This window comes from Bubalus kerabau, chromosome 11 (assembly GCF_029407905.1).
Source record: "Bubalus kerabau isolate K-KA32 ecotype Philippines breed swamp buffalo chromosome 11, PCC_UOA_SB_1v2, whole genome shotgun sequence".
Lineage (NCBI taxonomy): Eukaryota > Metazoa > Chordata > Mammalia > Artiodactyla > Bovidae > Bubalus > Bubalus kerabau.
Window position 1 is genome coordinate 4,806,830 of NC_073634.1, and position 27,237 is coordinate 4,834,066.

At 47.4% G+C, this 27,237-nt stretch overlaps 2 protein-coding genes across 5 annotated transcripts in view; both read left to right on the forward strand.

Moving 5' to 3' along the window:
- Nucleotides 1-9,319, forward strand: part of NPHP1 (nephrocystin 1) — a 68,426-nt gene extending 59,107 nt beyond the window's left edge. For all 4 annotated transcript variants that reach the window (XM_055539307.1, XM_055539306.1, XM_055539308.1 and 1 more), the window contains exons 17-20: nucleotides 2,982-3,094; nucleotides 5,029-5,102; nucleotides 6,228-6,272; nucleotides 8,341-9,319. In XM_055539307.1, coding sequence (XP_055395282.1) covers nucleotides 2,982-3,094; nucleotides 5,029-5,102; nucleotides 6,228-6,272; nucleotides 8,341-8,613 — 505 coding nt within the window. In that variant the 3' untranslated portion in view covers nucleotides 8,614-9,319. The remainder of the gene's footprint in view (nucleotides 1-2,981; nucleotides 3,095-5,028; nucleotides 5,103-6,227; nucleotides 6,273-8,340) is intronic.
- Nucleotides 9,320-21,067: 11,748 nt separating this feature from the next.
- Nucleotides 21,068-27,237, forward strand: part of LOC129622732 (MAL-like protein) — a 33,554-nt gene continuing 27,384 nt past the window's right edge. Inside the window, exon 1 of the mRNA XM_055539310.1 lies at nucleotides 21,068-21,355. Coding sequence (XP_055395285.1) covers nucleotides 21,251-21,355 — 105 coding nt within the window. The 5' untranslated portion in view covers nucleotides 21,068-21,250. The remainder of the gene's footprint in view (nucleotides 21,356-27,237) is intronic.

A 27,237-nucleotide genomic window follows, 5' to 3' on the forward strand; every position in this document is an offset into this window, starting at 1 on the left:
GAATTTAAGTGTGGTAAGAGAATCTATCTTGCATTTTTGACATTTCTAGAAATGCAAGGGTTATAGAATGGTCAAGGTTTCTTATCTAAATTATGTGAAACTCCCCGTGGGGGTCACATTCACTCTGTTCTCTTCCAGCTGGCTGGAAGGCTGGGTGTTACCTGTGTGATTAACTTTGCCTTCTAAAATTCTCATCCTAGAAATTAGAATAAAGGATTAGTTTCTGAAATTAAGATCTGCTCTGTAACGTGAGGTGGTTTTTCTTAGCTCAAAGACATCTTCCCCTTTGATGAGAGCACACTGTTTCCCAGGATTTTGAGATTCTTCTATTGTCCTTCTTCATGCTTAGTGACAGAGTTCGTGTGTTTCTAAAAATAACCCTTAGAAAATGTATGTTTAGAATGATTGAGGACGTTTTCCTGAGTGTCTGCTAAGGTTGACTCCAGTGCTCAATATCCCCACTGAGTGCCTGGCATGCACCAGGAGTCTGGCTTTTAGATCATTCCTTCGGCTGTGTCGTGTCTTGCCGCAGCATGCGGCATCTTCATTGTCATTTGGGATCTCTGTGGACTCTCCAGTTGTGGCACAGGCTTCAATAGTTGTGACATGTGGGCTTAGTTGCTCCTCGGCATGTAGGGGTCTTAGTTCTCCGACCAGGGATTGAACCCACATTCCCTACATTGCAAGACAGACTCTCAATCACTGGACCACCAGAGAAGCCCCAGGCTTCAGGTTTAATATCCACATAGCTGTGAATTTTCCAGTTTTCCTTCTGTTGATTTCTAGCTTCATTCCATTGCGATCAGAAAAGATACTTTGGGGGAAAAAAAGAAAGCATACTTTATATAATTTGTCTTTTAAATTGTTAGGACTTATTTTGTGCCCAGCATATGGCTATCTTGGAGAATGTTCCTTGATCACTTGAGAAAAATGTATATTCTGCTACTGAGCAGTGTTCCGCGTACGTCTGTCAGTTACGGTTGGTCTACAGCGTAGTTCAGGTTCCTTTCCTCACTGATCTGTCTGGTTGTCCTCCAGGCAGGAGAAGCTTGGCGGGCTGCAGTCCCCAAGGTCTCACAGAGCCAGACGCAACTGCAGTGAGGCAGCATTGTATGCTGGCGGCTCTGCCCCTGAGTGGAGGTGGAGTACTGAGGTCTCCTCTATGACTGGACATACGGCTCAGACGGTAAAGCGTCTGCCTGCAATGCAGGAGACCCGGGTTCGATTCCTGGGTCCGGAAGATCCCCTGGAGAAGGCAATGGCAACCCACTCCAGCACTCTTGCCTGGAAAATCACATGGACGGAGGAACCTGATAGGCTACAGTCCATGGGGTCGCAGAGTCGGACAGGACTGAGCGACTTCACTTTCACTTTCTTTCTATGACTGTAGATCTTTTTCTCTCTTCACTTATGTCAGTGTTCACTTCCTATATCTAGGAGCTCTGATGTTTATTATATATGTTTATAATTGTTATATTTTCTTAATGAATGGGCCCTCTTGTCATTACATAACATCTTTAATTGTCTCTTGTAACAGCTTTTTGGCTTTAAAGTCTGTTTTGTCTGATATCAGTATATCTGAGCAGTATATCTTCTCTCTTTGTTTACTATTTGCATGGAGTATCTTTACCTATCCTTTTATTTGCAACCTATGAATGTCCTTACATTTAAAGTGGGTCTCTTGTAGGTAGAATACAGTTGGATCCTGCTTTTAAAAAAATCTGTTCTGCCAATCTATGTCTTTGGACTGAGGGGTTTAACCCACTTACATTTAAAGGAACTGCTAATGGGGAGGACTCAACTGTATTTTGTTATCCATTTTCTGTACATCTTAAGTTGTTTTTCTTGTCCCTCATTTCCTGCCTTACTGCCGTCTTTTGTTTTTAACTGACTTTTTCACAGTGATACATTTTGATTCCCTTTTCATTACCTTCTGTGTATAGATTTTTTTTCTTTGTGGTTACCATGAAAATTACATACAACATCCTAAAGTTCTTATGGTCTATTTTAAACTGATATCAACTTACCTTCAATATTGAAAGTTTCTTGTTCTTGAACACTTACTATGCACCAGGCATTCCCTTAAGCTTTCCACGTTTACCTCATTTTAATCTTTTTAGTAACCTGAAATGCAGGTATGACTGTCTGTATTCTACAAATGAAGAAACCAAAACTCAAGCATAAAATTAACTCCAGAGCACATAGCTTGGAAGTAGCTAAGTCAGAATTCAGTCTGATCTGTCACACCCTCCCATGTTCCACCCAGCACCATAAAAAGCTTGAACTCATGTTTCTTCTGCATTCTTCACATCGCGTGGGGGTGGCAACATGGCTTTGTTAAAACTTGCAGCTGACTAGTCCCGTTCTTTCTAATTGATGACTTTTATTTTTTATTTGACATTTGACATGGATGTATATGCAAACGTGGAACAGAAAGTGTAACTCAAAGTTGTGACTTGAAAGTATATACATAAAAATAAAAGATTTTTGAAGTTTAACATGGCCAACTTATAGTTAGTTATAGTTAACTTATATACCATTAACTTATACTTACCATTAAGGAAATTTTCCTTAACATTCTTTTCAATAATTAAGCAAAACTCAAACTCTTCATTAGAGTGGTGAGTATACATTTAAAAAGCACAATCAGTTCAGTTCAGTCATGCCCAGTCGCTCAGTCATGTCCGACTCTTTGTGACCCCATGGACTGCAGTACACCCAGCTTCCCTGTCCATCACCAACTCCGAGAGCCTGCTCAAATTCATGTCCATCGACCTGGTGATACCTCCAACCATCTCATCCTCTATCTTCCCCTTCTTTTCCTGCCTTCAACCTTGCCCAGCATCAGGGTCTTTTCCAATGAGTCAATTCTTTGTGTCAGGTGGCCAAAGTATTGGAGCTCCAGCTTCAGCACCCTAGGTTGGATCATAGGGGATTGTTTAATGAATACATTAAACAATGTATTCTTTCTTCTTTAATAGTCTACTACCAGAAACATTAATCGGAAGCATGTGCTGCGTTCATTTGTTGATATTCTATCGCCAGATTCTTGGAGATGTTCTCCTGAAAGACAGGATGAGCCTGAACAGTGCAGGTGAGACGTCTCTGTAGTCCCCTTACTTGTAACAGTGCCCCATGCTCTGAGTAAATGTGGCCTCTGCCAGCCTGTGTCTTCTGCTTCTCATGGTGACAGCTGGAGTGAAATATTCAGAAGAGCATCAGAGTGGGTTCTGTTCTTTACCATATGCACTTTTCACATCTTAAATTCTGGAGACTTAAAATCCAAATTTCATATATAATCATATCTTTCCCTTAATGTCTTTAATAATGTTTTTACTGTGTGTTTGGTATACATATCCTCTTTGGGAGAAGAGAACGAATTACCCCCAGATAACTGGTTTTAATGCGAGAAGTTTAAACATCAATAAAATTGGTGAGACCAAGTGAGAGGTATTCAGGGGTTCTATATTGCAGCTTTTTCGTCAGCTTGAAACGTTTCCCAGTAAAATGTTAAAAAGTAACTTTAAAAAATCAGTGAGTTGTCACACATGATTGTTCTTGGCCAGAGATTGGCATGTGTTGTAAGAATTGCCTCTACACAAGTTTCGTTTTACTGGATATTCTTTATTGAGTGGGTACTACTTGCCAGGGCCCTGTCATGAATGAGACAGGACTGTCATCCTTATCCTGGTGGAGCCACAAACTCGAACACAAAATCATGTGAATAATCCTTTTTAACCTTAAATGTTCTGAAGGGAAATACACAACAAGAGCGTACACTAGGAAAACCTAAATTAATGTGGAGGATGAAGGAAGGCTTTTCCAAGCAAGGAATATGTAAGACAAGACCTGAGACAGGAGTGAGACATAAGGGGTGATGGGTGGGCTTGGATCCCTTCTGGCCAGAAGGACCAGCATGTCTGAAGACCCAAGGCCAGAAGGTGCTGAGTGCACTGGAGGAGTTGAAGTTGAAAGCAGGCAGTGTGGCCGGAATAGAGTAAGGAGAGAGAACCCCAGGTGGCGTAGCGCTCGTGGACAAACGAAGTTCGCGCTTAGACACGAGCTCTCTCCCGGGGACGCACTACCTGGGTAGGCAAGGAGAAATGGAGCTCAGAGAAGCGCCAGCGTTCCTCAGGGAATAGCTGTAACGCTAAAGGAGGCACAGTTTAAGCCTTTCAGTCATCACATGCCTTTGAATTTGTTTCGGTGCCTCTAGAAAAACTTCCTGAATGACATGACGCCTTAAAGAGGATAAGGCTTATTAGGTTTTTTTAATAGGTAAGAAGGCTACTCAGAATCGTTGACTTTATTTGGATCTGAGCATCCGAATAAGCCTAGTAAGACCTAGAGGAAGGATTTTTCTCAACTGAGAACCCAAGATTGTAGAACCGTTGCCCTTGCCATTGTGGAGTGTCCTTCCTGGTGTGCGTCTTGGCACGCACCCTTATTGACTGTGAAATGTGAGTGTTCTCCTGCATAGTATGGAGGCACATGGCCGTCTCCCGACTCCTTTCAACGTCACCACCACCGTCTGTTGGCCCCAGGCTGAGGTCCTTCCCGGGCAACGGGCAACTAGGGCCAGGCCTGACCTGCCCGCCCTCTGCCGCCTTTACCTTGGTGCCTCCTGGTCCCGCTCAGCCTTCCAAGAGCATGGGTGCCTTGTAATTGGAAGACTCCTCTTACCACACCACACTTCAGTCATGAGGAGGAAAGGGAGGTAGGGAAAAACACAGAAAGAAAAATCAGGATTTTCCAGTCTTACTCTGTTCAGAGCCACCTTACTCCCATCCTGAAGGCTCTACTTGATACCAGACTCATTTCAGAACCCAGGAGTGTGGATGTGGAGACAGGTGGGGATGGGGGGGACAGGTTCCAGCCCCCCAAGAGGTGGAAGTGGGTAGAGTGTGTAATCAGCAAATCATCTGGCACAGTAATTTCAATCTGAATGAATATTTGTATTCATTCTATTGCCATAAGTTATGTTGGATGAAGCTTATATAAAATCCTTCCTGTTCTTCTGATTTTCAGACTTAATTAGTAATCCAGTGCTGGCTACCTTCCCCAAGCTCTTGGAGGAGTCGGACATAATGGATGCACTCAGGGTGGGTACTGTGTGTCATGATGGAGGCCTGCTGGGCCCCAGAAGGTCTTCATTTCATACTTCTGGGGGGCTAATTGAACTCTGGGTATTTTATTTCTTTAAAGAAGCTTTTCTGAAAACTTGTGCACAGATTAGAAAAATTTACTTGCAAATAAAAATGAAAGTGTTAGTCACTCAGCCGTGTCTGACTCTTTGCGACCCCGTGGACTGTAGCCTGCCAGGCTCCTCTGTCCATGGAATTCTCCAGGCAAGAATACTGGAGTGGGTAGCCATTCCCTTCTCCAGGGGATCTTTCTGACCCAGGGATCGAACCCCGGTCTCCTGTATTGCAGGGGATTCTTTACTGTCTGAGCCACCAGGGAAGCCTGCACTTCATTCTGTCTCTCCCTGACCATTTCCTCACCTCAGCAGATACAATTGTACAGAAGTATGGTATTTGGCAGAGTTTTCTGTTTTCATGACTGTCTTACCTTAAAAGCTTAATGATATCTTACTGTTCAAGTGCTGTGTTGGTGCAGTTTGTATGGATATGTTAGTGTTTCACTGATTCTGTTCTTAGTTTTTTTTTTTAATTTTATGTATTTATTATTTTTGGTTGGGCGAGGTGCTTGCATGGGCTTTTCTCTGGTTACAGTGAGCAGGGGCTCTTCTCTAACTGCAGAATTCTCTAGTACCTGAGCTTCTCATGGCAGTGGCTTCTCTGGCTGCAGAGCACAGGCTCTGGCGTGCGTGGGTTTCCGTAGCTGTGCTCCTGGGCTCTAGAGCACAGGCTCAGTAGATGTGGTGCACAGGCGTAGTTGATCCATGGCACATGGCGTCCTCCCGGAACAGGGATTGAACCCGTGTCTCCTGCACTCCTGTGTTGGCAGGCGTACTCTTTATCACGGAGCCACCAGGGAAGCATGTTAGATTAGTTCTGACTTGTAGCTTGTGAAGGGTCACTTGCTGACACATCCCGCCTGCTCCGTCTGGTTCTGGGTCCTTAGACTTGATGCCTAACTAGAGACCCACTCGTTACGTGAGCCGGTCCTATACCTCGTGTTTAACCCTGATGTAAGCTTACTTAGAGACGTGGCAAAGACTTGCGAAGACTCAGGTTAATCTAGTGTTTCTGTTTGCTTTTTAGAGTTCCTGGGCTGAGAAAGAGAGTACATTAAAAAGATCAGAGAAGGTAATGTGACGGTCTGCCCCAAACTTCACAGTTCTGTGCTCAGCATTCGCTGCACATCCTAATCACATGTCTTCTTTAGCTGGAGTAGCCACACTCCTAATCCCTGTTGACAGTTCAACCACGTTATTATGGTTCCAAAGACTCCTTCCAAGAAGGGCATGGGTGATCGAGTCTAAGCATTTAAAAAAATACTTGATCAACACAGTCATTTCAGACACACTTTTTTTTTTCCTTTCAATTTTTAGTGTCTTTATCTTCTCCCATGTTCCTTGGGGAGATTTTTTTTTCTGTTTCTTTTTTATTTTTTAAATTATGAAAGTATGATAACACATTTACCGGAAACTTGGAAATAAATATAGAGCAAAGTTACGTACAATTTCACTGTATATTACAGTTATTTTTTTAAGTAGACAAATTAAGATTTTTAGTTGGTGTTTCAATATCAAGCTCTCAAAAATTAACAGAATGAATATGCAGGAAAGTAGAAGGATATAGTAGACCTGAAAAACACCATGAACCAGTTCAACATAATTAAGTGTACACAATTTTCCCACAACAGTAGGCTACAAGTTCTACTGAGCTTCCCATAGACTATAAAAGACACTGGAACATATCCAGAGACACAAAACAAGTACAAAAATTTCATGGTCTAAAGGTACTGAAATCATACAGACTCTGTTCTCTTGTGTTTCTAACTGTGGAATTATGTTAGAAATCAATACCAAAAATCTTTGAAAATAACCCACGTATCAAGTGCAATGTGACATTTACTGAGTCAGACCACTGAGTTTTATTGAACTGAGGGGAAGTTTCTAAGCCAAAATGTTCCAGCTGCCTATCAAATTTCTCTCATTAAAAAAAAAAAAAAAATCCCTAGCTCTCAAAGTCCATATCAGGCCCAGAGAAGTAAGAGTTAAATTGGCATAAGCTGCCCCTCACATTGCGAGCACGCGTGACTGCATCCGTGGCCCAGCGCGTGTCGTTGCCAAGCAGACTCGCAGCAATCAGTGTGCAGCGGCTGACTCCTCTAGTCCAAGACTGACAAACTTTTTTGGTAAAGGGCCAGAGAGTAAATATTTTTGGGTTTGCGGGCCACATGCTCTGTGTCTCAAATACCCAGCTCTGCCTTTGTAATGCAAGGCAGCTACAGGCGGTATAAACACCTGAGTAGGGCCGGTTCTATGAGACTATTTAGAAAAAGAGATGGAGGTGGCTGCATGAGGCCCACAGTCCATGGTTTTTGGACTTTATCTCAAGGAACATGGGAGAACAAAGAAAGGCACTAAAAATTGAAAGGAAAAAAAAAGGTGTATATATTGTATCCTTATTTGAGCTTCCATTCGACCCAAATTGGCAGGTTTAATGCTGTTCTCGGTCAGTAGTGGACAGGTGCTGGGCCTCAGGCCTGTAGAAGCGGCCTCTCCAGCTCCCCCTGGAGGGGTCGTATCTCAGTGCACACCGCCTGCACCCCTGCAATGCCCACCTGAGCTGTGGAGCTGGGCTGCCTGCCCTTGGGATGTCACCTGGCTCCTGTTCTGGGGGAGGTGGGCTTGACAACAGCTCCTTTACTCCTTGGGCTCTTCCTCTGGATTTCAGGCAGGGTCGTTGCTGCCCTTCTCCTGTAACACCTTGAGCTAATCGGTGATCCAGCTGGCTGCGCCCTGTGTCCTCTTAGTTCCATTTACCTGGACCCGCACCCTTGTCCCCAGAATTAGACTCCAGTGCCCCAGTCTCCTTGATGGAATGCGCGAGATCCTCAGTGGAGCTCAGTGGGCACCCTGGCTTCAAGGAGTCCCTCTCAGACCCTCAGAGAGAACCTCTGAGGAGGTTCTATCAGGTTCAGCGGGGAGCTGATAGAACACCTCGTTTGTCCCCGAGGTGACTCCTGCTGTGTCCACGTCCTGACTGAACAGCTGGTTCAGAGCCCGTTACCTGCCAGGCATCCCTGGCACTCTATCCCACCCCGTCCTTCGACGGCTTCTAGTTCGCAGAGTGCCTGGAATGTAGCGCTTGAGAGGTAACGGCCTGGGTCCGCTCGCAGTGACTGTTGTTGCGGGTGTTTTCCCAGGGAGACAGGGAGCTCCTGAAGGCGGTGTTCCTGCTGGTTTACCACGACTGCGCGCTCCCCCTGCTGCACTCTGCGCTCCTGCCCCCGTCTAGATGGGCAGAGGAGGAGACTGAAGCTGCCCGGTGGAAGGGCATCGCCGACTTCCTCAAGCAAAACCAGGAAAATGAGGGCGCCCTCCAGGTTCTGCTGTCGCCAGAGGGGGTCCACGAACCTTTCGACATTTCCGAGCAGACCTATGACTTCTTGGGTGAAAGAAGAAAGAATGTAGCCTGACAACAGTGGCCTTTGACCCTCAGGTCCCCGCTGAGCCTGATAGACCCTCCGCTATGCCCTGCAGTGGCCAAACCGGAACTAACGCCCCATCACTTTCCCGCACAGGCCACATTCTATAGGAAACATTTATCTGATAATTTGAATATGTGTCAGTACAGTAAAACAAATTTTTATAAGTAATATTGTATAAGTTTAAAGAGAATTTTTTTTTTTTTTTTTTTTTTTTTTTTTCAAAAAACAACCGCTGCATTTCTTTTAAAATTGAGCATAGTTGAGTACAATATATTGAGGATGGGATGGTCAGACAGCATCACTGACTGAATGGCCATGATTCTGAGCAAACTCTGGGAGACGGTGACGCACAGGGAGGCCTGGCGTGCTGCCGTCCGTGGGGCCATGAAGCGTCCAGCGCGGCTTAGTGGCGGAGCAGCAGCCACGTGGCTCATGTGAAATGTGAGAGCTTCAGGTACACAACATAGTGATTGACAATTTTTAAAAATTATGTTCTATTTAAAGCTTTATAAAATACTGGCTATATTCCCTGTATTGTACAAGATTTGCTTGCACTGTTTACTTGCACTGTATACTTAATAGCTTTATCTCTTAATCCCCTACGCCTATCTTTCCCATCCCCATTTTCCTCTCCCCACAGGTAACACGTTTGTTCTCTGTGTCTGCTTCTTTTTTTAAATGGAAGTATAATTGATTTCAATGTTGTGTTAATTTCTCCTGTAGAGCAAATGACTCCGTTACACATACATATATACATTCTTTTTTAATATTCTTTCCCCTTACAGTTTATCACAGGATATTAGATATAGTTCCTTGTGCTATATTGTAGGACCTGTTGTCCATCCATTCTATATGTAATTTGTTGTTCTTTACTCACTAAGTCATGTCTGACTTTTTGCGACCCCACAGACTGAAACTCCAATACTTTGGCCACCTCATGTGAAGAGTTGACTCACTGGAAAAGAGCCTGATGCTGGGAGGGATTGGGGGCAGGAGGAGAAGGGGACGACAGAGGATGAGATGGCTGGATGGCATCACCGACTCGATGGACAAGAGTTTGAGTGAACTCCAGGAGATGGTGATGGACAGAGAGGCCTGGCATGCTGCGATTCATGGGGTCGCAAAGAGTTGGACACAAATGAGCGACTGAACTGAACTGAACTGACAGACTGTAACCTGACAGGCTCCTCTGTCCATGGGGTTCTCCAGGCAAGAATACTGGACTGGGTTGCCATTTCCTTCTCCAGGGGATCTTCCTGACCCAGGGATTGAACCTGCATCTCCTGCATTGGCAGGCAGATTCTTTACCACTGAGCCAGCAGGGAAGCCCTTCTATATGTAACACCAACTAACATTTAAGTTGACTATATCTATATATTTGTATAAAAGCAAGATTTTATCAAAAGTCAAATTTATGACTATTCAAGAAAGTGAAAATACAATCCACAGAATAGGAGAAGATATTTACAAATAATATATCTGATAAGTGTCTGGAATCCAGAATGGGGATTCCCCGGTGGCTCAGTGATAAAGAATCCACCTGCAATGCAGGAGACCCCTGAATTGGGAAGATCCCCCGGAGGAGGGCATGGCAACTCACTCTAGTATTCTTGCTTTAAAAATCCCATGGACAGAGGAGCCTGGAAGGCTGCAGTCCGTGGAGTTGCAAAGAGTTGGACATGACAGAAGTGACTGAGCACGCACACACGCATGATTTTTGCTAATAAAATTTATGTTGTGAAATGAGGAAATCAGGATAATCTATTTGAGAAAACTCACTTCAGTCTAACATTTGAACGTGCTCTCTCTTTTGCTCAGTTTCTCAGACATGTCTGACTCTTTTCTGACCCTCTGGTCTGTAACCCACCAGGCACCTCTGTTCACGAGATTTTTCAGTCAAGAATACTGGAGTGGGTTGCCATTTCCTCCTCCAGGGGATCTTCCCCACCCAGGGATCAAACCCGAATCTCCTGCATTGGCAGGCGGATTCTTTACCCCTGAGCCACCTGGGAAGCCCAGGTTTATTCTAATTAGATATAAAAACAAAATCCAGTTTTCCTTTTTCAAGCCTGTATAATTAGCGCTCATTAAAGAACAAACAAACAAAAACACTTCCAGGCTTTGGACAGTGTGTTGACCTACCTCTGTGTTTTGTTGCCTTTCAAACAGTCCTGTGGCGGCTGGTGAGTCGTCGCCAGCCTTTCACGTTAATGATAATAGTGCAGCTAGCGCTTGTTGGGCGCCTGCTGCGGCGTCCTCTTTACCAGATTACCGCTCACATGTGCTATAGGAGGCCCGCACTGGGTTCTCCAGTGTTATCAATACTGCTGCTGAAGAGACAGGCCAAGCAGATTTGGTAATTTGCCTAAGGTCAGAGGTAGTAAGTGGCACAGCTAATACACTGCATAGAGACATCAAGTATAACTTTCTACAACCGAAGACGTTCCCCTCCTCAGTGGAGATGTTTAAAAATTGTACATGAAATATAACATGAGAAGTCTGTTGGACGAAAAATACAATCAAACCAGAGTTTAATCTAAATTATCAGAGTGCTGACTGAGGAACTTGTCTTGAAACGTACTGCCTTAAAGGAGGCATTTACTTTTTTTATTTTATTTTATTTGGCTGCACCATGCAGCGTGTGAGACCTTAGTTCCCTGGCCAGGGATCGAACTCAGGTCCCCTGCATCGGTCTTAACCACTGAACCACCAGGGCAGTGTCCTAAGAGGGGTTACTTTTAGAGCTCCATTGTATGACGAAATTCCTGGGCTGCATCTCACTTCAGTTCAGTTGCTCAGTCGTGTCCGACTCTTTGTGACCCCATGGACTGCAGCACACCAGGCCTCCCCGTCCATCACCAACTGCTGGAGTCTACCTAAACCCAAGTCCATTGAGTCGGTGATACCATCCAACCATCTCATCCTCTGTCGTCCCCTTCTCCTCCCACCTTCAATCTTTCCCAGCATCAGGGTCTTTTCCAATGAGTCAGTTCTTCCCATCAGGTGGCCAAAGTACTGGAGCTTCAGCTTCAGCATCAGTCCTTCCAATGAATATTCAGGGTTGATTTCCTTTACAATTGACTTGTTTGATCTACTTGCAGTCCAAGGGACTCTCAAGAGTGTTCTCCAATACCACAGTTCCAAAGCATCAATTCAACTTTCTTTATGGTCCAACTCTCACATCCATACATGACTAGCTTTGACTGCTAAGTCACGGCAGTCATGTCTGACTCTGTGCGACCCCATAGACAGCAGCCCAACAGGCTCCTCTGTCCCTGGGATTCTCCAGGCAAGAATACTGGAGTCGGTTGCCATTTCCTTCTCCAGTGCATGAAAGTGAAAAGTGAAAGTGAAGTTGCGCAGTTGTGTCCAACTCTTCGTGACCCCATCAACTGCAGCCTACCAGGCTCCTCCGTCCATGGGATTTTCCAGGCAAGAGTACTGGAGTGGGTGCCATTGCCTTCTCTGCTTTGACTAGATGGACCTTTGTCGGGAAAGTAATGTCTCTGCTTTTTAATATGCTGTCTAGATTGGTCATAGCTTTTCTTCCGGGAGCAAGAGTCTTAATTTCATGGCTGCAGTCACCATCTGCAGTGATTTCGGAAGCTAACATCTCAGTTAGCTTCTGCTAAACCCTTAAGGGAAACAATCTGGGCCTTCATCTCAGACGTTCACGTGTGAAAGGGGTACAGATGTCACGAGAATGTGGCCTTGGAAAGAGATTTCACTGTGTCTCCACCCCCAACCCCGCCCTCGGTGGTGTGTGGGAAGCAGCGTGTCCAGGCACCCCTCATCTGTCTAACATAACAAGCTGCCTCTCCAGTTCCCTAGGCTATGCCTGCCGCGCTCTGAGACTATGACCCTCCCCAGCTCCTGTGACAAGAAGGGGCTCCCACCTTTGCAAATGGAGGTGGTGTACAGAGTTTTCCCATCCTGTCAGGGTCGTCTCAGCTTAGGCCCCTGTTGTATTATATGCAGGAACACGAAACCCCGTCACTCCCCACCATGAAGGTCATTTTTCTATAGAATCTTTCATTCCTAATGGCCACATTTTCATCTTCCTTTAGGTTATTGTTAGCATCCAGTCAAAGGTGGGGCGTTTTATGAAAGAAATGATGGCCGGTGAATTCCTTTCAATGAATGCACAGCATAGAGAGAGGGAGCTTTCTTTAGAGGGTGTTTTCACAAACTGTCTTCTGTATTCATTTGAAATGTGTCATGACTGACGAATGTAGCCAACTTTAGTGTTTCTGACACATAAGAAAAACAGAGGAGAGCAAACAGTTTCAGTAAGGCTTGGGCCCAGAAGCGAGACTCAAAGGAGGTCAGCCTGCAAGGAGGTGCCGGTTCCGTAGGGGCAAGGGCGGCTGTGCCAGCAAAAGACTGAAGTTCTCGCTTCAGTCAGCGGAGGATTTTTAAAAAAAGAGAACAAAACAATGAAACCTATCTGGCTTTTCACTGCCACTTTTTAGCTTCCAAAACAGGAAGAGGTTGTCAAGGAGCCAAAAACATCCTGGAAGCCAGTCCTGGGGCAGGGGTTGTGTCTAGGAGTGTGACTCGGCAACAAAGCGACTTAACTGTGAACCCAGATTGGGGAACAGTGGAGGGACACGCAGTGCAGGGTGCCCCTGTGAGGGGAGTCCCCACGTCAGAACCATTGTTGGGGAGCAGGGTTCTGAACTGTAAATGATGCGACCCACCGCCCCCACCTCCAGCCTCATACGGTAGGTGGAGCGTCACATCCAACGGGTCTGCTGGAGGTGGTGGGAAATACTGCAATTCCCTCACCTGGGCTGCACGGTGATGGGTGGGGCACCTCAGAGCAGGTACCACCTCAGTCCCAGTGGGTTTTATGGTCTAAGACTGAGGCCAGGACAACTCACAAGGGGCTGGTTGAAACGCGTGACACCACATAACAAACGGAGCAGGTTTGACTTGCCAATGCAGTCGACATCTGGGTAACCCCAAGGGAACCGGGTGGGCACTGGAGGTGCCAGCTGCCAGCCCAGGGCTTTGTCAGCTCACAGTGCCACAGGACATCCCTCACCGTGGACTCGCTCACTTCCTCTGGTATGAAGCATTCCAAGTTGGGAGGTTTATTCGGGGCGTGGAGGTGACTAGAGCTGGCTGTCACCTAGCTGCTTTGTGTTCTGTTTCTTCAAAGCTGAGAATCCGAGGCAGAACCCTACTGACTCAAGACACCTCGTGTCTGAGGTTTACAATCACCCGTTTGTTCATTTGTTCATTCATTCACTCCGTGTTTGCTGAGCAGCTACTAGCTGCCTGCAATGCAGGAGACCTGGGTTCGATCCCTGGGTCTGGAAGATCCCCTAGAGAAGAGACTGGCAACCCTCTCCAGTATTCTTGCCTGGAGAATCCCATGGACAGAGGATCCTGGGGGTCTGCAGTGCATGGGTTGCAGAGAGTCGGACATGACTGAAATGACTCAGCACACACTACCCTCCAGGCACAGCATTTGGCTTTGAGGATGTGGTGGGAGCAGCCCCCACTGGGATCCCTGTCCTGACTTGATGATGCAGTGTGGAAGTGATCGTGTGTGAGAAGTGAAGAAGGGCACAGGCTTCCAGAGGGCCTCCCACTGTGCCTTTCTGTTGTTCTGGACGCATCCAAATCTCAACAGTCCTGTAGCTGGGGTATTAAGAGCCCTGCAACACGCACTAAGTAAGGGTCAGCATAGGTGATCCTTCTAAGTCTCACTCTCCAAACACCACCATCCCATGTTGGGGACCACCATCTGCTCAGTTTGAATGAAACCCTCGCTCTCTGAACTCCCACCATTCGGTGTCTGACATTCAGGAATACATGGATTAAATAACACGTGGCTCCCTCAGCAGCCAGGCTTGCTGGCTGAAATTCTCTGTTGTTGTTTACGTCACTAAGTCGTATCTGACCCTGCAACCCCATGGGCTGGAGCAGCACATCAGGCTTCCCTGTCCTTCACTCTCTCCCTGAGTTTGCTCAGACTCATGTCCGTTGAGTTGGTGATGCCATCCAGACATCTCATCCTCTGAAATTCTGATATTTGAAGGCAATAATTGAGTAATCATTCAGATTTGGACGGGGAGGAGTGGGAGAAGTGATAAATGAACAGTGATGAAGGGCGGTGCTGTGTCGGGTAGGACAATGGAAGCCTCGGATTTTACGCCTCAGCGGCTGACGCTGAATGAGAGCACGTCGGGGTGCAGGCAGTGTGTGAGGTGGGGGTCAGAAATCACGGGGGGAAGACAGTTTGAACTCGGGACTTCGGAAACACGGCTAACGTGCAGTCCATTTCTCATGCTCTGGAGACAGACTGAACCTTAATCTCATTTGCGCCTGACTTTGCCAACGAAGATTAACTTTGCAGAACTTTGTCCTTTTGAAGAGGCCACTTGGGGCGATAACAAAAAGGACTCAAGGCTTTCTGAGCTCTTCACCGGGCAGGGCTCTCTGGGTGACCCCAAAATTGTCCCATGAGTCTATCCTCTTCCTGCCAGCTGCCCTCTGACCTTGAAAAATTCAGTGCCTGCCCAGGCTGCAAGGGCACTGGGAACCAGATGGCCCCAGACACAGCATTAACCACAGCCTCCTCCCAAGCCTGGTTATGTGTATTCTAACTCCCTCGTTTGAAGGTTGAAGTGACCTTGATTGGTTGAGAGAGTAATTGCAATGCAACTGTGTCTGAGTGAACAGGCCAGAGCCTGTGGGACATGAGTGTCCCTGTAGCAGTTTCACTTCCAGAAATCCAGAGCCTAGAGCTGTGTGCATGGGAGGTGTGCTGAGTGAGGTTAAGAAAAAAGCCAGCAGTGTGACCGCAACAGGCAGGGTTGACAGAGACGATCTAGGTCCTCTGTAGCATTGTTTAGCCACTGGATCAAGCCTCACCTGAAGCCAACATTTCCTCAACTTCTCACCTACCCAAGGTAATATGTCTTCTTGGTTGTTAAAACCAATTGGGATGGGTTATTCTAACATTTGTAGTAGGAGGAATGGGTACAATGTCTGTTCTTTCCCCGAGCATCTCTGGCTTTCTCCTAACCTGCCCCTTATCTGTTGGGTAACCAATAAATCTGTAAAATGTATAAGGTAACTTACTCACAAGGAGTCAGTTTAAGGAAGAAGAGACAAAAAAGAGAGAAGCAGTAGTCTTCAAAGTCTTTCTGACCAAGAGGGTAGAGTCAGTCATTTGAAAGCCTTTATTGAGTGCTTAACTTTGTGCCCAGAAATATTCAATATGAATAAAGTCACAGCTGCTCTGAAGCTAACATCTTAGGAAGGGGCAGGATGGGAGACAAGCAATAGGCAAACAAATCAATAAACAAAAATATGAGGGAGTGGGACTTCCCTGGTTGTCCAGGGGCTAAGACTCTGAGCCCCCAATGCAGGCGGCTCGGGTTCTATCCCTGATCAGGGAACTAGATTCTCCATGCTGCAACGATGCAGCCAAATAAATAAAGACATAAATTTTTTAAAAAATTTTGAGTAAGTGCTATGCAGAGAATCAAAACAGGTTGGTGGAGTTTGGGTTCTGGTCAAATAGAGATGGGTATTTCAGCGTTTTCTTCCCACTGAATGTGACAGAAGTCCTAGACACAATGCACGGAACAGTTTTCTAAGGACTCTGAAAATAAGTAGAAGTGGGAACATTTGGGAAGGAAAACAGAACTCCAAATGCTACCAAACTAGTGGTGGGTAGTATCCCTTTTTTTTCCCCCTGTAGTATCTCCAGGCCTCGGCTCAGAGCAACATGAAGTCCAGAATGTGCATGGGATACAGACAAAACACATCTCCAAAAAAGTGCTCCATTTCTGGGCTGAGGACTGGAACAGAGAGCCTGTACTGGTCAGACGGGGGCTTCCCTGTGGCTCATCGGTGAAGAATCTGCTTGCAATGCAAGAGACCCAGGTTCGGTCCCTGAGTCAAGAAGATCCCCTGGAGAAGGAAATGGAAACCCACTCCAGTATTCTTGCCTGGGAAATTCCATGGGCAGAGAAGCCGTGGGGTTGCAAAGAGTCAGATGTGACTTAGCCACTGGTCAGAGTATAGAAAACCTCTGTTTATTTACATTTTTTTCCCGTTCTCTTCTGCCCTCAAGCCTAGGCAATCTAGTGACTGTTGGGCAGTGGCAGCCAGACAGGTGTCTAAACTTTGAGGAGGAGAGCCCTTCTCTCTGACCAAAGGGACCGTAGTCCTAACAGCATGGTGGCAAATCCCTCTTTCTCTCACTCTCGATTTCTCTCTGTATAAATATATCTTATTGCATTTTGGCCTGCATTACAGGCAAATTCTTAACCAGCTGAGCAACCAGGGAAGCATAGCTGTCCCTAAACAACACACCAGAGGACTTTATAACTGAGCGGCACGGTCCCAGACTGATCCCAGGTCCAAGACTAGCACACACACCAAACAGATCTGAAAAGCGCTGCACAACTTTAAACGATGAACTGACATTGTTCAGGAGATTTCATACCAGAGAAGGTAGGCAGGAACTTGCAGGCTGCATCTAATCAGGCCCGTTGCTGCTAAAACATAACAACATATTTAAAATTAATTTTTGGCTGCACTGGGTCTTCATTGATGCACACAGGCTTTTTCTAGTTGCAGCGAGTGGGGGCTGTTCTCTAGTTGCAGTTCGAGAGCTGCTCACTGTGGCGTCTTTTCTCCTTGAGGAGCGCAGGCTCAGAAGTTGTGGCACATGAACTTAGCCACCCTGTGGCATGTGGGATCTTCCCATTCCAGGATCGAATCATGTCCCCTGCATTGGCAGGTGGATTCTTAAGCGCTGGACCACCAGGGAAGTCCCAACATTTCCTACAGGATTTAAAGAAGACCCATAATCCCATAACATAATGTTCAAATTTTCCAGGATACAATCCACAGTGACTTGATATTTGAAGACCTAGGAAAATCTCGATATCTTTCAAAGGGAAGCAACGGAAAGGAAGAGACAACAACTCTGAGATGACACAGTCGAATTGAGACACTGAAGTAGCTACTTACAGTCGTGCACCAAGAAGTCAGAGCAAAACCCCTCAAAACGAATAGATGGATAGACAGTCTCATTAGAGAAACATTTGATATGAAAAGAACCAAACTGAAGTTTGAGAAATAAAAAATAAAACCAAAGTGAAAAAATCAATTTGGATGGGCTCAACAACAGAATGGAGATGATAAAAAAAAAAAATTCAGTAAACTTATAGTTCAATAGATCAATATAAATCAGTATAGATAGATCAATACAAATTGTCCAACTGAACAAAAGAAAGGAAATAGATTGAAAAAAAAAAAAACCAGATCTTTAAGTATCTGGGACAATTCCAAAAGTTCTAACATTCTCATCACCAGAGTCTCGGTAGAAGGATAGAAAGAGTGTGGTGCAGAAAAAAAAATTTTTTTGAAGAAATAATGGCTGAAAACTTTAAAAATTTGGTAAAAGACTTAGAAGGCAATGGCACCCCACTCCAGTACTCTTGCCTGGAAAATCCCATGGATGGAGGAGCCTGGTAGGCTGCAGTCCATGGGGTCACTAAGAGTCAGACAAAACTGAGCGAATTCACTTTCACTTTTCACTTTCATGCATTGGAGAAGGAAGTGGCAACCCACTCCAGTATTCTTGCCTGGAGAATCCCAGGGACGGGGGAGCCTGGTGGGCTGCCATCTATGGGGTCCCGCAGAGTCGGACACGACTGAAGAGACTTAGCAGCAGCAGCAGCAGTGAACACCAAAACAAGATAAACTCAGAGAAAGCCATGCCCAGCCATAACAGAATCAAAGCATAAAATGAAAGACAAAGGAAAAACAGTCTTGAAAGCAACCAAAGGAAAACAGTGCTTTCAATATAGGGAACAACAGTTTGAAGTACTGAGAATTTTGCATCAGAAATCAGAAGTCAGAAGGTGGTAGAACATTTTTTAAGTGTCGAAAGAAAACATGGATCTGATACCCCAGAATTCCATACTCTACAATAATACTGTTCAGGAACAAAGATGCAGTCAAGACATTTTCAGATGAAGGAAAACTAAGGGAATTTATTGTCAACAGACTTGCTCTGAAAGAAATGCTGTTAATAAAGTTCTTTGGGCAGAAGGGGAAAGACACCAGAGGAAAGCTTGGGACATCTGGAATGAAGGAACAGCAGCAGAAATGGTAAATTGCGGCTGCTGCTGCTGAGTCGCTTCAGTCGTGTCCGACTCTGTGTGACCCCATAGACGGCAGCCCAACAGGTTCCCCTGTCCCTGGGATTCTCCAGGCAAGAACACTGGAGTGGGTTGCCATTTCCTTCTCCAGTGCATGAAAGTGATAAGTGAAAGTGAAGTCGCTCAGTCGTGTCTGACCCTCAGCGACCCCATGGATTCCAGGCTCCTCCGTCCATGGGATTTTCCAGGCAAGAGTACTGGAGTGGGGTGCCATTGCCTTCTCCGGGTAAATATCTAGGTAAACACAATAATTTTTTTCTCTTAAAATATGTATGATGGTTGAAAGCAAAAATCATAACTTTATCTGATGTGATTTTCAACATATGCATCTATAATACATATAATCCCAGTGACTATGCCATACTTTGTTGCATATAATAAAACATGACTTGGCTAAATATAAAATGTTTGTGGGGGGTGGTTTAGTTGCTATGTCATGTTCAATTCTTTAAAACCACATGAACTGTAGCCTGCCAGTTTCCTCTGTCCATGGGGATTCTCCAGGCAAGAATACTGGAGTGGGTTGCCATTTCCTTCTCCAGGGGATCTTCCCAACCCCAGGCTCTAACCTGCGTCTCCCTCACTGGCAAGCAGATTCTTTACCACTGAGCCACCAGGAAAGCACTATAGAATCTTTAAAATATGCCATTTTTTTTTTACAACTTTACATTGTCACATCTTCGCTTCTTAACATACGAATTGTTTCAGAAGTAGAAGTGGCTCAAGCTCTGTCAACCTCTCAGGAGCTCCAGCCTCAGGTGTTTGCAGATAAGAAATGAGCCGGAGAAAGATTCTTATCCTGCTTGCCTTCCCTGAGCTGTTGAACGCTGCGTTGTCGGTGGCCAAGTACAAGGTATCCTATGGCTCAAGACAGTGGCCACAGTGAGTTACAGCAGTCGGGCTAGGTGGCAAGAGGTGGGAGTCCTAGGCAGCACCTGCGTGCTGCGTCCGTCCTGCAGACGAGCTGGGGCTGGAAGGCCGGTGAGATCAGGGCCTCACTCCCCTCACCAGATCCCGCAGGCCTGGAGGAGGGCACAGCCAGACTGGTTCAACGTTTGCTCCACGAACACTGCCTGTCTTTGCCATGCCTTTGCCGTAGGCTCATTCGTCCATCTCCCCTGTTCCCTGGCTCTTTCCCAGCTCTCCCCCACCAGGGGAGGTGGGGTGAGGCAGGCCCCGGCAGGCACTGTCCTCGCTCAGGAACTGGCCTTTTGTGGCGGAGGCCTCCTGACCCCAGCACGCAGGGCGGCCCTCTTGCAACCCTTCCACTCCAGTGGGAAGGAACCCCCCACCCAAACCCGGAGCATCCCCATCAGACTCTGGGGTGCTAGGCCACTCTCCAGGGTGGCCGAGAGGAAGGCAGGCAAAGGGCCCACATCTCCAGGCCCTGTCTTTAGCGGGAAAGGAGCCTCTTGGCCTCTGGGTCACAGCCCTGGAGGCAGGCAGGCAGGAGACAGGAAGGATCTGGCCTGGCTCCAAGCCCGGCTCCCGGGCACCAGCCAAGTGCGGGGGCCAGGGCAGGGAGGGGAGGAGGGCTCTGGTGCCCACTGGGGTAGATTCATCCCAGAGACAGAGCCCTCCATCTGCTGGGTGAGAAAACTAGGAGAGACTGACGGTGACAAAGAGTGCAGACAGAGAAGGAAGCGTCGCATTGCCGGGGCCGGGCAGGAGTCCGCCGGCGTGGGGTCCTCAAGGTTGAACAGCGGCAAGCAGAGCAAGCTGTGACCTTGACTTGACAGGGCAGAGTCTGGGTCTCCTTGCTTGGAAAAGAAGCAAAGCAGCCACGAGTCAGGCTGTAGGGAGTCCCAGAGGTGTCTGAAGTTTTCGTGGTTCCTAGGAGGTCCTCAGGGCTTCCCTGGTGGCTCAGACAATAAAGAATCTGCCTACAGTGCTGGAGACCTGGTTCGATCCCTGGGTTGGGAAGATCTCCTGGAGGAGGGCATGGTAACCCACTCCAGTATACTTGCCTGGGAAATTCCATGGACAGAGGAGCCCGGCGGGCTAGACTCCGTGGGGTCGCAGAGTCGGACACGACTGAGCACAGCGCCCAGTAGGCCCTCAGTAAACGGTCCTTGTCACAGGGGCAGCTCAGCCTGTCCTGGGCACCGGGTGGAAGCAGCTACTGCAGCTGACCTCTCCTGGAATAGCATGCCTGGGATTCAGAACTTCCTTGGAGGAAAAAGTCTAGGAAGAGGCTCCTGCTCGCCTTCCTGAGCGGCTCTGCCGCAGCTGGTGGAAGGCCTGTCTGATGCACAAACCGCATTTCACTGAGGATTCTCTTGGCTGCAGCCAGTGGAAGGACCTGCTTGGCTGGAACTTTTTTTTTTCCCTTCCAGGCGACGTCTGATGGGTGTGTCGGGCAGGAGGTGATATTTGAAGGGCTGCGGGCACGGGCTGCCAAGCCAGGGCGCCAGGCAGAGGGTGAGAGCATGGCCTCCCGGGACCCGCCCGCCACCAGCCATGCTCCCCCTGACGTGCCCTCCGGGGTCTCGCTGTTTCTCACCATCCCCTACGCCTTCTTCTTGCCCGAGCTGGTGAGTGCGGCCACGGGGGCCACCTGCACAGAGTGTGGCCGGGTGAGGGGTGGGAGGGAGCAAGGAGGGGCTGGCCTGGAGCTGGAAGCAGGCCCCTGGGGAAGGAGCACTGGGTCCAGAGCTGCCGTGGCCTCTGGTCTCCTGTGGAGCTCAGGGCCCGGGGTCCCCTAGTCCCTCCAAGGGCGCCTCTGGGCTTCTGCAGAGTGAGTGGGTCTCCTCCTCCCAAAACGAAACCAGCTCGGGTAGTGGGCAGGCCACCCGGTGATCGGAGGCCTGGAGGAATCGCTAAAGCGTCCTGGATCCTCAAGAGGATGTTAGGAATGGACTTCTATTTTGTGGTCTCTTTCCTCCAACTACCTGCCTTCTGTACTTTCTTAAAGTTCAAATCAGGGAGGCACACTCTGTCTTTCCTGCTGAGAGTAACCCTTCCAGTATTTTCCTAACTGACCCTGAACTTTGACTTGCGTGGACTCCCCAGGGGAGGTTGCTTATGACAACATGGGCCATAAAACAGTGAGACGCCTGGGTGCTCTCTGCGACCTCTCACTGCCTTCCTTTCCTTCACTGTCTCTATGGCCGAATTGGCCCCACGCCTGCCGAGTGCAGAGGGGACATCAGAACCTGAGTCCACTCTGAGCCGGTTGTCACCACGTCCTTTTCACTGACGGGGACACGAGCCTGGTGAGCGACTTAGGGCAGAGTTTATTTCAGTCTTTGAACACCTTCTGAAATATCTAGCTTGTGGCAGGTATTTTCTTTCTTTCTTTTTTTTAAATTTATTTACGAATAATTGCTTTACAGTATTGCGTTGGTTTCTACCAAACATCAACACGAATCAGTCACAGGTTTACCCATGTCCCTTCTCACGTGAACATCCTTCCCACCTGCCTCCGCATCCTACCCCATAGGTTGTTACTGATTTGAGCTCCCATTGGCTATCTGTTTTACATATGGTAATGTATGTTGCCATGTTACTCTCTCCGTACCTCTGTGGGGCTGCTCTGAATTGGCAGCACTGGCCTCAGACAGGGAGGAAAAGACAAAGCGTGGTTCCAGCGTCCAACTGGGCGGGAAGGTCCTCTCATCCTGTCGTCTGCCCAGAAGGCCAGCCTGATTGAGCACCTTTTGACATAAACTGGCTAAAGGATGCCCATTGGTGGCAATAAGAAAGGGAAGCCAGGCGGGATGGGTCCGGCGTTTGGGTGGCTCCAGCTGAAACCCCAGCCAAGAATAGGTTTCTGCCAGGCCTGGCTGTACAAGGGAGGGCGTCCTACCAGACTAATGCATCTTTGTGCTCCCGAGAGTTCTCTGGACCGGGTGTGCCCCTCACCTTGGAACAACCACAAGAATGGCCGGGGTGGGGGTGGCCTCCCCCACTTATTTGGAGCACGTGTTCCGTGTCAGCCACACCAGCCCCTGGTGACAGGACCACTACCCCGCAGGTTCCCCATCTGCCCAGGAAGGCCCATGAGCGCTTCCACGATACAGTCAGCCGATGCTTGGGGGGTGGCCACTGCTGGGCCGGGTACAAGCAAGAAGAGGCCGTCCAACCTTGTCAAGGCAGGGAGGAGTCCCGGCTTATCCCCTGGGAGGCAACTTTGCAGTTCGACCTCAAAGGACAGGCTGAATCTCCAGGTTGGGGGACAGGAGGGGGAAGGGCCTGGACTCCAGGAGAGGCCAGCTGGCAGAAGGCTGGAGGGATGGGATTTCCAGAGTAAGGAATGCAGGGCCATCTGGTCAGTCACCCCCAGATTACTGGGCTCCTGCAGATGGAATTTCTGGGGAGAGAAAATGGATGACTGTGCTGGGCTCTAGAGCTTTAGGTGTCTCATGGAGTGGGGACTGTCAGCATCTCATTCATTTATTTTTCTTTTGAAATAATTTTAGATTTATTGCAACGCTGGCAATAATAGTACGAGTGCTCCCAGGCACTCCCTACTCAGCTCCCCTTCAGGACCGCATCTTACATAGTACAACTGCCAAAATCAGGGGATCAGCATCGATATTAGACTATCAATTGTTCAGATTGCCCTGAACTCCCCACAGATGTCTTCTTCCTGATCCAGGATCCAGCTCAGAATTCCGAGTGGCATTTGGTGGCCATAATTCCTTCATCTACTCTTTTTTTTTAATTAAGTAGATTTAATTTTAACTTGATTTTCTGATTACATTTCATTTAAAAAAAAAAAAAAACTTTTTATTTTGTACTGGGGTATAGCCATATACAAGCTATAAGGGACTCAGCCTTACATGTACATGTATCATTCTCCCCCAAGCCCCCTTGCCATCCAGGCTGCCATATAACGCTGAGCAGAGTTGCATGTGCTAAACAATAGGTCCTTGTGGTTATCGTTTTTAAACATAGCCATGTGTACATGACCATTTCAATACTTTTTTTTTTTAAGATTTTTTTTTTTTTTGATGTGGAGCATTTTTAAAGTCTTTATTGAATTTGTTACAATATTGCTTCTGTTTTTTGTTTTGGCTTTTTGGCCACAAGTCATGTGGAATCAATCTCCCTGGGATTGAACCTGCACCCCCTGCATTGGAAGGTGAAGTCTTAACCACAGGACCACCAGGGAAGTCCCTCATCTACTTTAATCTGGGCCGATTCCCACCATCTTTGTCTTGAGTATTTTGAAGAATACTGATCAATTATTGTGTACCATCTCGCTCCATTCAGCCTTGTCTGATGTTTCCTCATCACAAATTTAGTTTTAATTCTCAAGGAATCCTTATTCATTATTGAACACTTAGAAGATTACAGAAAGAAATATAATCCATATATATGCATGTATGCAGGCGTGCTCAGTCATGTCTGACTCTTTGTGACCCCATGGACTGTAGCCGACCAGACTCTTCTGTCCATGGAATTCTCCAGGCAAGAATACTGGAGTGGGTTGCTATGCCCTTCTCCAGGGGATCTTCCCAACCCAGGGATTGAACCCATGTTTCCTGCATTGCTAGTGGATACTTTACCATCTGAGCTACCAGGGAAGTCCAAGAATACTGGAGTGGGTACCCTCCTCCAGGGGATCTTCCCGAACCAGGGTCTCCTGCATTGCAGGCAGATTCTTTACCAGCTGAGCTACCAGGGAAGCCCATTTATACACATATGTGTGTATTTAATGGATTTATTCTGTACATGCTCTTTTGCATCTGCTTGCTCCTCAAATGAGTGCTTCTAGAATCCCAGGGATGGGGGAGCCTGGTGGGCTGCCGTCTATGGGGTCGCACAGAGTCGGACACGACTGAAGTGACTTAGCAGCAGCAGCAGCAGCATGGAATGTAAGACCAAGCCTGCATCGTATCAGGGGCGTGGATGGAGAGGTAAACAGGAGAGGAGGGGAGAATTCCAGTTGGTGATTGATGCTGTTCTGTTTTGTTTTGGTCATGCCAAGCAGCTCGCAGTATCTTAGTTCCCCTACCAGGGATCGAAGCTGAGCCCCCCTGTAGTGGAAGCTTGAAATCTTAACCACTAGATGGTCAGGGAAGTCCTTGGTGGTTGATTCTGATCGCCATGAGCAGATGTGCTGGGCTAGAGAGGAGAGAGCAGTGCCAGCCTCGCAGAAGTTCCTCTGTCCTGGGCCTCCTGAGTATGCTGGCCGCTTCTACCCACAGACCTGACCACTGAGCCCCAGGCCCTGGGGTCCCAGATTCTCAGTCTGTGGACCTAAGGCATCACAGACAGGCATGTGCTTTTCTAAGGCAGAGAGCAGATTTTTCCAGAGAGTGGATTCTAAAACTGGGAGCTCAGGACAGCAAAAAGGGGCAGAGAAGGCAAAATTCGTGACCTGGACTCACAGGTGGTCCATAATGGGGTGGCCAGGGTGCACACTTGTGGTGACCGCAGGCGTACTTCCATCCAGCCACTGTACCCCAAGACAGCGAGGGTCTTCCCACGGAGCGAGGGACCAAAAACTCTAGGCGTGCAGAATTCAACAAGGGGCCTTGAGTCCTCGCACCACCTCTGTTGCCAAGAATCTCTGGCTGTTTTTTATCCATGATGGTGACAGAATGGGACAGCGTGGACGCTGGGGGTCTGCATGTTCCCAGCTAGCTCTGCTCCCCGAAGACTGCTCTTACAGATCTTTGCCCAGATAACTTTATTTTAGAGTCTTTCACACTAAAATGCACACTTTAAAACTTCTGTCATGATTATAGATTAATAGGCAGATGCAAAGACATTTCAGAGAGGCCTCCCACACAGCAGTCAGAGCTTGCACAATAACTCCCTACTATTTAGTACAATATCGACCAGGCAACTAATGTTCCTAGGCTATGTCTATATTCCATGCCATTTTCTCACATGTGTAGATTGATGTAATCACTACCGTCAAGACACAGAACCATTCCATCACCGTGAAGACCTCCCTCCTGCTTCTGTTTTAAATTTTGTTGGCCATGCTGGGTGGCATGCAAGATCTTAGTTCCCTGCCCGGGGATTGAACCCGTGCCCCCTGAAGTGGAAGCATGGAGTCTTAACCATGGACCAACAGGGAACCCTTGCTTCCATATTATGGTCACCCTACCTTATCCTCTCTCACCACCCTTCCTTACCCTTGGAAACCACTAATTCCGTCTTTGTAATTTTCTTATTTCAAGAAAGTCACAGAAGTGAATAGCATCATACAGTACCTGGTGTTTAACGATTAGCTTCTTCCACTCACCATAATGTCTGCATGAATGCTTCAGTTGCCCAGTTGTGTCCAGCTCTTTGTGACCCCATGGACTGTAGCCCACCAGGTTCCTCTGTCCATGGGATTTTCCAGGCAAGAATACTGGAGTGGGTTGCCATGTCCTCCTCCAGGGTATTTTCCTGACCCAGGGGTTGAATCCAAGTCCCCTGCATCTCCTACATCAGTAGGTGGCTTCTTTACCATTGTGCCACCTGGGAAGCCCCATAATGCCTCTGCTACTGCTAAGTCACTTCAGTCGTGTCTGACTCTGTGCGACCCCATAGACAGCAGCCCACCAGGCTCCCCCTTCCCTGGGATTCTCCAGGCAAGAACACTGGAGTGGGTTGCCATTTCCTTCTCCAATGCGTGAAAGTGAAAAGTGAAAGTGAAGTCGCTCAGTCATGTCTGACTCTTCACAACCCCATGGACTGCAGCCCACCAGGCTCCTCCATCCATGGGATTTTCCAGGCAAGAGTACTGAAGTGGGGTGCCATTGCCTTCTCCGTAATGCCTCTGAGGTCCATCCAAATCAGGTGCATTTCAGTTGTGTGTCCCTTTTCATTGCTGTGTAATATTCCACAGTGTGGCTTTACCACAGTTTGTTTAACCACTGATGCAGTGAGAAACATTTTGGTCTTTTGCAATTTTTAGCTATTCTGATAAAGCTGCTATGAGCGTTCACATATAGGCTTTTGGGTGGATGTAATTTTCACTTTTCTGGGTAAATGCCAGAGTGAGTATGATTTCTGTAAGCGTCTGCTTCACTTTTTATTAAAAAATGGACAATCTGTTTTCCAGAGTGGCTGGACCATTTTACATTTCCACGGGCAACGGATGAGCCTTTAGAGAGTTTAATGTTTAAGTTTGCATTTTGTTTGGTTTATGGTTGAATTCAGATTTCTCATCTGAAAACAGTACTAATTTCAAAACCTAAGTTCCAAGCTTAAGGAGGCTTTGAATCCGTGCATTTTAAGGTGAGAGCAGACGTTGTTTATTCCCTCTCTCCATCTCTCTGTTCGTGTGGGAGTCTTCTGGGGCCAGCGCTGGGTGGGCAGGGGACCAGGTGACTCACAGTCTTGCTGCCTGGCTCTTGAGAGCAAACACTGTGCGGGTGTCCAGCCTGGGGCAGGGAGCACGTGGCCCCGGAGGCCCTGGCTGCTCTAAGCCAGCTCATCGGCTTTTTTTAACAAGATGAAAGCGTGA